At 40.2% G+C, this 11,241-nt stretch overlaps 2 protein-coding genes across 4 annotated transcripts; one reads left to right on the top strand and one right to left on the bottom strand.

The window, feature by feature from the left end:
- Positions 1 to 590: 590 nt before the first annotated feature.
- On the bottom strand, positions 591 to 6,184 carry LOC111970363 (synaptonemal complex protein 3). 2 transcript variants are annotated; one of them, XM_023997051.2, is made up of 8 exons: positions 5,734 to 6,184; positions 5,559 to 5,631; positions 2,151 to 2,185; positions 1,864 to 1,981; positions 1,686 to 1,785; positions 1,469 to 1,567; positions 1,278 to 1,382; positions 591 to 1,052 (listed from the first exon to the last, which is right to left on the bottom strand). In XM_023997051.2, the coding sequence occupies exons 1-8, from the start codon at positions 5,846 to 5,848 to the stop codon at positions 999 to 1,001; spliced, it is 699 nt and encodes a 232-aa protein (XP_023852819.1). In that variant the 5' UTR covers positions 5,849 to 6,184; the 3' UTR covers positions 591 to 998. The 2 variants fall into 2 exon arrangements, with proteins under 2 accessions (XP_023852819.1, XP_023852820.1); XM_023997052.2 differs by having other exon boundaries at positions 5,559 to 5,628.
- A 1,712-nt stretch (positions 6,185 to 7,896) lies between these two features.
- LOC111970362 (DNA damage-regulated autophagy modulator protein 2-like) lies at positions 7,897 to 11,241 on the top strand. Of its 2 annotated transcripts, none has more exons than XM_023997050.2 (8): positions 7,897 to 7,980; positions 8,831 to 9,041; positions 9,190 to 9,257; positions 9,376 to 9,518; positions 9,669 to 9,846; positions 10,051 to 10,133; positions 10,195 to 10,287; positions 10,450 to 11,241. In XM_023997050.2, exons 2-8 carry the CDS (start codon positions 8,911 to 8,913, stop codon positions 10,570 to 10,572), a joined length of 819 nt encoding a protein of 272 aa, XP_023852818.1. In that variant the 5' UTR covers positions 7,897 to 7,980; positions 8,831 to 8,910; the 3' UTR covers positions 10,573 to 11,241. The 2 variants fall into 2 exon arrangements, with proteins under 2 accessions (XP_023852818.1, XP_070301827.1); XM_070445726.1 differs by lacking the exon at positions 7,897 to 7,980 and adding an exon at positions 8,310 to 8,499.

The raw sequence follows: 11,241 nt of genomic DNA, 5'->3' as shown, positions 1-11,241 counted from the left end.
ACACAACTTTCTTTATGTAGCAAGTTCTGCACTGTGCCAGGTCCACATACAGCAATTAAGTGTTTTGGGAGATTTGGAGCGCTTTCATGTGAAACAAAAAGGATATTCTGACTGTGCCCTAATCATATTTGTCTGTACCATGTTTTTGCATCTACATACCTGCAGTCTGCTTATAATTCAGTCATCAGAATAATAGAAACTGACTTTTATTTCTGTGTAATGTTGTTGGTATGTAAGTTACTGAGCTCATACAACAATGTGTGTGTATAGTTGCTGATGTCAGATCAGTGCTCTCATTGTACTAGTCATTCTCAGATAAGTAAAAGGATGCCTTAAACAGTTTGTTTAATTTTCTGTTGTATGATAGTCAAGCCTCTTAACATGCCCCTAATTTGTTTCCTTTGTGTGTTTGTACTGTGTTTTCGCTCGTTACTGTTTTATTTTGGCCAGACTGTCAAACTCAGGTATATTAGTTTTCAGACAAGTATGTTCATAGGTTGTGACAAAAGAACAACAAGATGACTCTACAATCTCTCCCTCACTAATGCAAATAAAATGTAATATTCACACATGTAAGTTGCTACCTAGTGTCATTTGTGATAAATGTTTATATACTTACAATAACAGATGGTATTAATTCCTGACAACATTAACAACTAAAGTCACATTTAATTTCTCCATCCCTGTCTTAATCAGGGTTTAATTAAGTAGATTTAACATAGAATGAAGCAGTTGATAACAGAAATGCTACATGTACACACCATACTTTAAGATTTTAAAACTCCCATCTCCCTGGAACCATTACTGGTATTTGCAGATTAAAGAATCAAGGTTGATATGGTTCCTGAGATGTTTAACACTTCTCTGGCCATTGTAAAGGTCTATCTGGAACACAGTTATAAACTAAAGCAATACAGACAACCCAGCTCAGTGATATGTACACACAAAAAGCCTTTGGATGGAGTTGATTCTTCTTGGCTACCTTCATTCTAAATAATTTACATCAGCATCGTCTGCAGAGACTTGCGCACTGTAGCCATCTCTTGCTGTTGCTGTTAATAAAAAAAAACATGTATTGTTTGTTGAAATCTGACCTAAATGATGAATAGTGTCATTTTCTAAATACTATGCTCATGGTCCACACTCATGCTCGTAGTATACTCGCATTTTCAAAATGGCACATCAATTTGTATCATTAGCAACGTTTCAGCTAAGCTAAGGGTGACATAAGGCATGTAAACAATGTGTTTAGTAAGTTGATCTGTCATTTTACTTACTGTGTCCATGAGGATCTTTTTCTGAAACAGTGCCATTTCCTGGCGCAGCTCACCCTGTACATCACCCTGCTGGCTGACATGGGTCTTCTCCATTGTATCAAGGCTCTACCAGCACGGCGAAACAAGGTGGCGTGAGAAAACCAGCCGGGACATAGTAGACTTTGTGATTTTAAATCTATGAGAGAATATACCTGGATGTACTGCTCTAGCAGCTGCTTGAGAGACTTCAGTCTCTGGCTTTGMGAGGCCCTCATGTGCTGAAACATTTTCTGCTGGTGCTGGAACATGCTCTATGGCCGGGAACACACACAACTATGCTTAGATGCCTTAGTTACGCCAGTGTAACTCTGTATTAGGTAGAGAATAGAAATAGGTTGAAGATTTTTCAGAGGCCTGACAGAGCAATACCAGTAGTTTCTCCTCGTTATCCTTGGACTTCTGCACATCTGTGTCCCACTGGTTGAAGACTGCATTGAACTGGGTGCAGTAGTCTTCTGTCACTTTACTCCTGCAGAATTGATATCATATAAATCAGGTTACACACACACACACTTGCACCCTTCTTTCACTCTACACATCTAATCACCTGTCTCTTTGTTGGACCCTCCATAACTGCTCAATCTTCTGATGGCTGGTCTTCACAGAGGACTTGGTGAACGTTTCCAAGCGTTTGCGTTTTGCCAGGAAYGCTTTGTTGATGTCCGCTAGCAGTAAGAAGAAAAAGAGGCTCATACATGCAAAGCAAAATTCAGTGATGAGAAACAATCCCTGTACCAATCAGTGTGCAAGGCCAGAGTAGAGAAGGCCAGAGATTAGAGAAGAATCTAGTAGAGAAGTCATGAAAATCAGATTATCCTTTGGAAAACCCAATACCTCCAAATCTGTCCAACATGGTCATCATATCCCCTCTGTGGATGAAGACATAATATATTAATTGAATGACAACAATATGAACCATAACTTAACTCACACAGGATAATACTGTATGTTCTACACCTCAGTCAAATTAATGTAATTTTGTCAGTGGTGGAAAAAGTACCCAATTGTCACACTTTGAGTAAAAGTAAATATACATTACCTTCATAGAAAATGACTCAGGTAAAAGTGAAAGTCACCCAGTAAAATATTACTTGAGTAAAAGTATTTGGTTTTAACTATACTTAAGTATCAAAAGTAAATGTAATTGCAAAAATATACTTAAGTATCAAAAGTAAATGTAATTGCAAAAATATACTCAAGTATCAAAAGTAAAAGTATAAATCATTTAAAAAAACCTTAAGGGATAGATCAACATTTACTGGGAGGGAGGGGCAATCCAAAATAGGGGAGGGTTGTCAAACTTTCTTTTGTGATTTGGGGAGAGTTGTGTTTTTTTTCTTCCTATAAACAATGGCTTGACGTAATTTTAATATTACCCTAATAAAGTTTAGAAACGTTTGTGGAGGTTTGGTATGGTGTGTCTATTATTAAGCTTTAGCTACTGCAGGCCTATGATATGAAGGCAGCGCGCCCRGGCGCTCCAACTGACTCAGACAGTTGAACTTCAGGTGAGGAAGAATGTTTCAGGCCTACCAGTTACTCCTATAATCTAACAATATAATTATTATCTTCATACAAAATATGCTGATCGAACATTAACAAATGACCCTCCTTCTGTACGTCTATATCTGTATAGCAGACAAAGTAGCCATCTGACATAAAGAAATGCATGTCGGTCTCGTACATTGTCACCGGCATATCTCTATCTCTCTAGGGTTAGGTCTAAGCGTCTCTTCCTTTATATAAATATATATATATATATAGTGAATTCGGAAAGTATTCAGACCCCTTGACTTTTTCCACATTTTGTTACGATGCAGCCTTATTCTAAAAAATATATATATATATTTTTTTTACCCTCATCAATCTATACACAATAGCCCATAATGACAAAGTGAAAAGAGGTTTTTAGAAATTTTGGCAAATGTATTACCAATAAAAACAGAAATACTTTATTTACATAATTATTCAGACCCTTTGCTATGAGACTCGAAATTGAGCTCCATTGAACATCCTTGAGATGTTTCCACAACTTGATTGGAGTTCACCTGTGGTAAATTCAATTGATTGGACATGATTTGGAAAGGAACACCCCTGTCTATATAAGGTTCCACAGTTGACAGTGTATGTCAAAGCAAATACCTAGCCATGAGGTCGAAGGAATTGTCCGTAGAGCTCCGAGACAGGATTGTGTCGAGACACAAATCTGAGGAAGTGTACCAAAACATTTCTGAACCATTGAAGGTCCCCAAGAACACAGTGGCCTCCATCATTCTTAAATGGAAGAAGTTTGGACCCACCAAGGCTCTTCTTAGAGCTGGCCACCCGGCCAAACTGAGCAATCGGGGGAGAAGGGCCGTGGTCTGGGAGGTGACCACGATCCCAATGGTCACTCTGACAGCGCTCCAGAGTTCCTCTGTGGAGTTGGGAGAACCTTCCAGAAGGATAACCATCTCTGCAGCACTCCACCAATCAGGCCTTTATGGTAGAGTGGCCAGACGGAAGCCACTCCTCAGTAAAAGGCACATGTAAAAGACAGCCTGCTTGGAGTTTGTCAAAAGGCACCTAAAGGACTCTCAGACCATGAGAAACAAGAAAGTCTGGTCTGATGAAACCAAGATTGAACTCTTTGGCCTGAATGCCAAGCGTTACATCTGGAGGAAACCTGGCACCATCTCTACGGTGAAACATGGTGGTGGCAGCATCATGCTGTGAGGACGTTTTTCAGCGGCAGGGACTGGGAGACTAGTCAGGATCGAGGGAAAGATGAACGGAGCAAAGTACAGAGAGAGCCTTGATGAAAACCTACTTCGGAGCGCTCAGGACCTCAGACTGGGGCAAATGACCCTAAGCACACAGCCAAGACAACGCAGGAGTGGCTTCGGGACAAGTCTCTGAATGTCTTTGAGTGGCCCAGTTAGAGCCCGGACTTGAACCCGATCAAACATCTCTGGAGAGATCTGTAATGTCTGTATCTATGTAATTGTACATGGTTTTATGTAAAAAACAGGTACCACAATCTAAATAAGTCCCTGACTTTATTGTGCAATATCGGTCACTTAAAAAAATCTTTGGGTATATATGCATTTTTTTAACTGACAAATACAATCAATCAATCCAAACTGTGCTCAGCACATTATTATTGCGGTGTTGAAAACGCAAACCATGAAATTGAAGTGCCAGAAGTTGGTATGCTTGTTTATTGGTTGTGTGGTGCAATGGCACAGAAACCTGTTGGTGGCAAATTGGTTGCATATATTTTATATAATTATGAATGGCATTAAAATGTTGAACATCTAAGTTTCCCCTAAATCAAATCACATTCTATTGGTCACATTCACGTGTTTAGCAGATGTTATTGTGGGTGTAGCGAAATGCTTGTAATTCTCAAGAGCTAGAAGCAAGGCAGCCCTCTCTGTCGGCGCCATTTTTAATGTAGGTACACACAGGGTAAGCCCTAGCTGATCATTGTTTGCAGCCAGTTCTGATTGTAGTGTAACGAAACAAGCAGGGAGAGTGAGCTTGTCTGTGGTGGTTGGTGAACCCTCAACCCCGAAGTCCTGCGTGACATCAACTGTGCCACAAAAATCTGCTGAAGTGGCAAAGTCGATATTCACATTTATAACCACAGCATCGCTTCTGTCATTGTTTGTTTGTGCTCGTAAACATTATTTTGAGTTAATTCTGAGGGGGGAGGTTGTTCAATTTATATTACCAGTACAAGGGGAGGGTCATGTGAAAATATTTTGAACTTTAGGGAGGGGGTGCATTTTTTTTATGACACCTTGAGTTGGACCAGCCCCTCCCCCCGAGTCAATTTCAATCTGTCCCTAAGTAAACAACATGGCACAATTTTCGTTTTTTAAATGTATTTATTGACAGCGAGGTGCACACGCCAACACTCAGATATAATTTGCATACAAAGCATTTGTCTTTAGTGAGTCCACCAGATCAGAGGAAGTAGGGATGACCAGGGATGCTCTCTTGATAAGTGTGTAAATTGGACCATTTTCCTGTCCTGCTAAGCATCCAAAATGTAACGAGTACTTTTGGGTGTCAGGGAAAATGGATTAAGTAAAAAGTACATTATTTTATTTTGGAATGTAATGAAGTAAAAGTTGTCAAAAATATAAATAGTAAAGTAAAGTACAGATACCCCAAAAAACTACTTAAGTAGTACTTTGAAGTATTTTTACTTAAGTACTTTACATCACTGCACTTTGTGACAAATGCTTGGCCTACCCTTTGGTGATGTCAATGTCATCATCTGCCTCTGAGAGACGTTTCCTTCCTCTCAATGTCTCAGCCTCAACTACTGTAACAAAAAAAAAGTAGACTATTAGATAGTATGTCATGAAGAAAAAAAKCACATGATTTATAAGCTACCAGCTTTCAGGAATAACGTTAACTAAGTTACCTTGAAGGTTTTCTATGTTGAAACTCCCATTGAAGTCCTCCATATGGGGTTTGCCTGAGGTGGTTTTAGTGCCTTTTGCTTTGCCTTTCAGAGCACATCCATTGTGAGTTGCCATCTTTTGCTGGTTGACAAGAAAGAAGATAAATGTGCTACAGAACTGGTTCAACTGACAGCTTTAGCCTATTGCTAACGTTATGCTAACCTCGAACCTAGCTAGCTAGCTACGTTAACTAGCTTGTGTGAAAGAAACCTGACCTATTTTGGCCTAAACAAAACAGGCTATCAAAGTAAAAATCCTTATTTTGCTAAAGACTTATGTTTTAAACTTGTTGAAATATATGGTAATATAAAAGCGAGCTAGCTTCACTGCCCTACCATTTTTTTGGTTAAAAGTAATTTACTAGGTTCGAGAGCTGGCGCTGAAGTGAACAAAAAAATCTGCGCGTGAGAAACGTTGACGCTCCAACTGAGCGCGGGACCAAATTACGTCACTGTTGGTGGATATAMGATACAATGTTTTTCTTGGTAGAAACATTGTTACAATTTGAGACTGCTCTCTAGTGTTACTATGTGTAAAGTGTTGATATCTGGTTTTAATGTCTATGAATGATATTTACACCGTTTGTGATGTTTAGTTGATTCAATGGTCCATACTAAATTGTTCACTAAATTGCTATTACCGGTATGAATACAGGGATTTGTATTAAGTGCTTGACTTGGCAGAAGCTCACGAGCTGAGAACAGGTGTTGTGCCGAAAAGCTACCCGCTGCCAGAATCTCCCCCCCTTTTCGCGTGAACGCGCACGCACTCATTTCTTCATTGCTGTGACTTGCTTGCTAGTTGAGATTTCTGATCATATTAGGCTGCGTTTCATTTTATTTTTATGTCGGTTTGATCGCGGGGAGGCACTAGTAATGTATGTACTTGTGTCAAGTGTATTAGTCTATAAATAAATCTCTTTGCCAAAATTCGTCATCTCTCCCATGTCTTATTCGACTAGTAGTTGTTCTGAAATGTTTATTGCTTGACTACATTTTACTCCCTCCTCTATGTTTAATATAACACACATATATTAATTATTAATTTTGGTTGCCTATCCTGACATAAAGTTTGTTCTATAGAAAGTATTTGACTCTGGTGTGATCCACAGAAAGTATTTGACTAGCCACAAAAATAAGGGGATTTCGGCAAGGCCATTTTCTTGCCTGCGTGAGGAAGGGTACCACACGCCCATCTGGAGATATTACACCCCTTCTCTCTCAGGAATGATCTGAACATATAAATTATGTTAATAAAAGTACAGCATTTTGAAACACTTTATTGATTACAATATAGAGATTAACAACAGAGGGGAATCTGAGAATGCAGGGATTCCAGCAGGATGTGAGTTGAAGTAGACAAATCTGGAGCTGACAAGGGCTGGAATGTAAATGACATGTGATCATCTCAGATGATCTAACACCTGAGAATGGGCAGGCATTCCCTCGGATGAAGAGCAGCTCCATCTTGCTGATTATGTGCTGTCATCCAGGTGGAAATGTCACCTGCATATCTGATGTAGGAAAAGAGATAAGAGAAAAGAGAAAAGTTGAGTGTCCTGTGAATATGTTTATGTATATGTACTGTACATGTGTGTATGTGTATATATATATCTTGGTATATATATTTTTTATTTTWATTTCTATTATTAATAGCATTATTGTGTTTTGTGGTTGAGGGGTGTGGGGTGCGGGGAGGTTGATGGGAATGGTGGAGGTGCTGGGGGTGTCCTATTGAGGGCAAAGGGACCTATTGGGGGGGGATTCTTCATGGAGGCACATTCAGTCATAGTTTTGTTTATTATATTATTATACATTTATTTATTTTTTTCTTGTATTTTTCTATTATTATAACAGTTTACTGTGATTATGGATATGCACTCATGTTGACTTATATATTTGAACTTTCTTTTTCGCCCAGAATACAAATTGTATTATTATTATTTTCTTATTACTACTATATCTACGTTTCTTTTAAAACTAAAACAGAAAAAGTGTAAAAGAAATGTAGGAAAAGCCATAAAAGGGAAAAGCACGATGGGATGGCGGATTGAGGAATGGGTAGAGAGAACAGTAGAGGGCTCTGAAAACTATTATTGCTGAAATAACCACTTCCTTTTGTGACTAGAGTCTAATACTTCCTGTGGCACACAACACCGGCACCTAAAATGTTGTACCCTTTGAGCTCACGTTCCTCGTATAGAATAAGTAAGTAAGCATTTCACGGTAAGGTCTATGCTTCTTGTATTTAGCGCATGTGACAAATAAAGTTTGATTTGATTTTGATATTAACTCAAAAGTATTCTGGAGCTCCTGCACCTAAATGTAAACAGTACCGGCAGACAAAATGACCTATTTCAGTCCAAGTCAAGCACTGTTTGTAAATATATTTATCATCATCATATCATAATTTAAGTAACAGACAGCATGCAAGCAACTTTTGTCTCTGCTGTCAGATTATTGACATGAAAGATCCTCTCTGTTGACGTTCGCTAAAAATCCGGGTATTTCAAGGCCACGCCTCTTCTGAAACACTAACAGGAAGTAAAGGGATTACGTTTTTAGTTGAGAGAGCATGACATAAACCCTAATCCGTGTCATGTACATTTAATTATAGCGATCAGAAGAGTAAACTACAACTTTGCTTTTCTGCATTCTCGCAGTGAATTTTTTCTTTTGTGAGACCTATTGACGTGTGATGAGGTGACAGCAAAGGAACCGCCGAAGGTACAATAGGGTCATATTGGCAGAGTTCCAGTTATTTTATACACATATCTGTTTGACTACGTATTCTATGTAGCTTGTTCACTCTCTATTTATCCGATTAAACAGTATCATGTACGCATTGTGGCCTAGCAAATGTAACCGTAACGTTTCTGTTTCTCTCTAAAGTTACTTGCTAGTACATCGAGGCACAGAAACAGTAGTAGAGGAACTGAGAAATGAGATCACGTGGGAGGAATGCATAGTCTCTTAATAATGAGTGTGCAGATTTAGCTATTTAAGTGTGTGTGCCCACAGCGCACTCTGGCACCTTACATAACCTCATGCTCTACAGGTGAATACAACACACCAGCACAAGTGGTTTAACTTGGATAGGCTACTGGTGGATTGACACACACACACAGAACAGAGGACATGTGGTGGTTCCAGGAAGGTCTGTGTATTCTACCAGTAGCTCTGGTATTATGGACGACAGCCACGTTCATCTTCGATTACATCACAGCTGTGGTGCTGAGACATGTGGACCCACTGGTGCCATACATCAGGTCAGATATAGGCTGATTCCCAAATGCAAACACCATCCTCCTTTCATCCTTGTCTTTTTACATTTATAGTAGGTAGGCATTGCATTATAGTAGGCATTGCATTGTAATAGGAAGTGACTGACATTCTGCTTGTCATGTTTCTGTTCAGTGACACAGGGACAGTTGCCCCAGAGAGATGTGTGTTTGGAATAATGCTGGACATGTCAGCATTCCTAGGTAACATCACCTTTACCTCCCTGAGTCCTCTTTTGAATCTAGCAATCAATTTGAAATCATTTGTATATCGGACTGAATTTGTGACTGTTTTAATGTGTGATCATGTTTGTTGTGGCAGGTGTAGCCACCATGTATGTACGCTACAAGCAGGTCCAAGCCTTGACAGACGAAGAGGAGTCAAAGCTCCATAAACTCAACGTCTTGGGCCTGGTGCTGGGATGGACCAGCTCCTTTGGCATGTGCATCGTCGCTAACTTCCAGGTACCCATTGAGTTGTGTCCTGTTGTGTATATCTGTCTCTCGATTTATTTCGGTCTCTCTTCTACAGTCCTTGTTCCAGTTTTTCCTATAATGACAATCATGTATGTAGCTGTGATACTGTAAATCAATACCTCCCCTCACCCTCTACAGAAAACCACTCTGTTCTTCATGCACCTGGTGGGGGCGATATTGACGTTTGGTGTGGGGGCCCTGTACATCCTGGTGCAGACGCTGGTGTCTCTGTACATGCAGCCTCACGTCCACGGGAAGAGTATATTCTGGGTCCGACTCAGCATTGGAGTGTGGACCTTTGCCAGCATTATCAGCAGTATCCTCCACTATATTTCTGCCAAACATGCAAATATGAAATCATGATTCATTGTTGCTTATAGATTGTTGTTGCTATTAGACAATTACAGTGAATGGAAGCTGATAACTTGCACAAATTGCAAGGACCTCTGACAACTGCAAGAGTTGTCCTCTGTAACACGGCTCTAGATCCTGCCTGTTGTACTCCTTGACTTCTTCTCTGTGTTTGTGTCATCTCTCATCATGTACAGCAGTCTGCCTGGAGTGGACGTGGCCCATAAACTGCACTGGATACCTGGAGAGACGGTTAGTAACCTTATTCTCTGTGTGTGTGTGTGTGCGTGTGTAACAGTTATGTTTGTTGCAGGGCTACATCCCTCACATCATCAGCGCCATCTCTGAGTGGTCTCTGGCTCTCTCCTTTGTCAGTTTCTTCCTCACCTACATCCGAGACTTCCAGGTACTACAGCTCTCATCCTCATTTCCTCTATTCACTTACTTTATCACTAGAGCCACATTTGTTATTGCTGGGCTGCAGTAAAATCCTGCATACCCCATAGCTCTCTGGGGCAGAAATTGAAGACCACTTTTCTAACAACTGTGCTCCATTTCCCATCTGTAGAAAATAACGCTGCGGGCAGAGGCGGACCTAAAGAGTAATCACATGTATGATTCACGGCACTACAGCATCACCACACCTCTCAACCAATCAGAGACCTCTCCACTACTGGCGGGGGGCATCTGAACAAGACCACTCCTAGTAGTGTGGTGGAGTCGAGCTGTAAATGTCAACATACTGAATGGAATAAATGAGATTATAATGCGGATGGTTCGAGCCCTGAATGCTGAAAGCCGTGGTATATTAGACCGTATACAGTACCACGGGTATGACCCAAAAACATTTTTGGTGTTCTAGTTACGTTGGTAACCAGTTTATAATAGCAATAAGGCACCTCAGGGGTTTGTGGTATATGGCCAATATACCACGGCTAAGGGCTGTATCCAGGCACTCCGCGTTGCATCATGCATAAGAACAGCCCTTAGCCGTAGTATATTCGCCATATACCACACCTCCTCTGGCCTTATTGCTTAAATATAGAATGCTGAGTGTGCGATCAACAAGCACTAAGATACTGCTGATAAGCCTAATTCTTAGATACAGTAGAAATGCCACACGTCATTCTAAACTGACATGCCTTTTGATGTCAACTGCACTATTTTCACTGACATTTGGTTCTTGTGTTATGAGCAGTACATATTTTTATTGAGCCTAAGGGCATCATCTGACAAATGTCATCGGTGGTGTGTAAAGGTTTTCATACCTTGTACATTTTTTTAGTATTCAGAACACAACTATGCTATTCTTATCAACCACTGGATGGTGCCAAAGAGCCAGCAACATGTTTGGTTCTGC

This window comes from Salvelinus sp. IW2-2015, linkage group LG11, assembly GCF_002910315.2.
Source record: "Salvelinus sp. IW2-2015 linkage group LG11, ASM291031v2, whole genome shotgun sequence".
NCBI classification, from domain to species: Eukaryota; Metazoa; Chordata; class Actinopteri; order Salmoniformes; family Salmonidae; genus Salvelinus; species Salvelinus sp. IW2-2015.
Note: the sequence above shows the minus strand (reverse complement) of the source record. Positions and strands in the feature narration are given on the sequence as shown.

What these genes read in the sequence shown, in the direction of transcription:
- LOC111970362 (XM_023997050.2), top strand. Translation starts at nt 8,911, where the DNA reads ATGTGGTGGTTCCAGGAAGGTCTGTGTATTCTACCAGTAGCTCTGGTA. An exon ending in GGACATGTCAGCATTCCTAG is followed by an intron (nt 9,258 to 9,375) that starts GTAACATCACCT and finishes TTGTTGTGGCAG; the next exon opens with GTGTAGCCACCATGTATGTA. An exon ending in ACTGGATACCTGGAGAGACG is followed by an intron (nt 10,134 to 10,194) that starts GTTAGTAACCTT and finishes TGTTTGTTGCAG; the next exon opens with GGCTACATCCCTCACATCAT.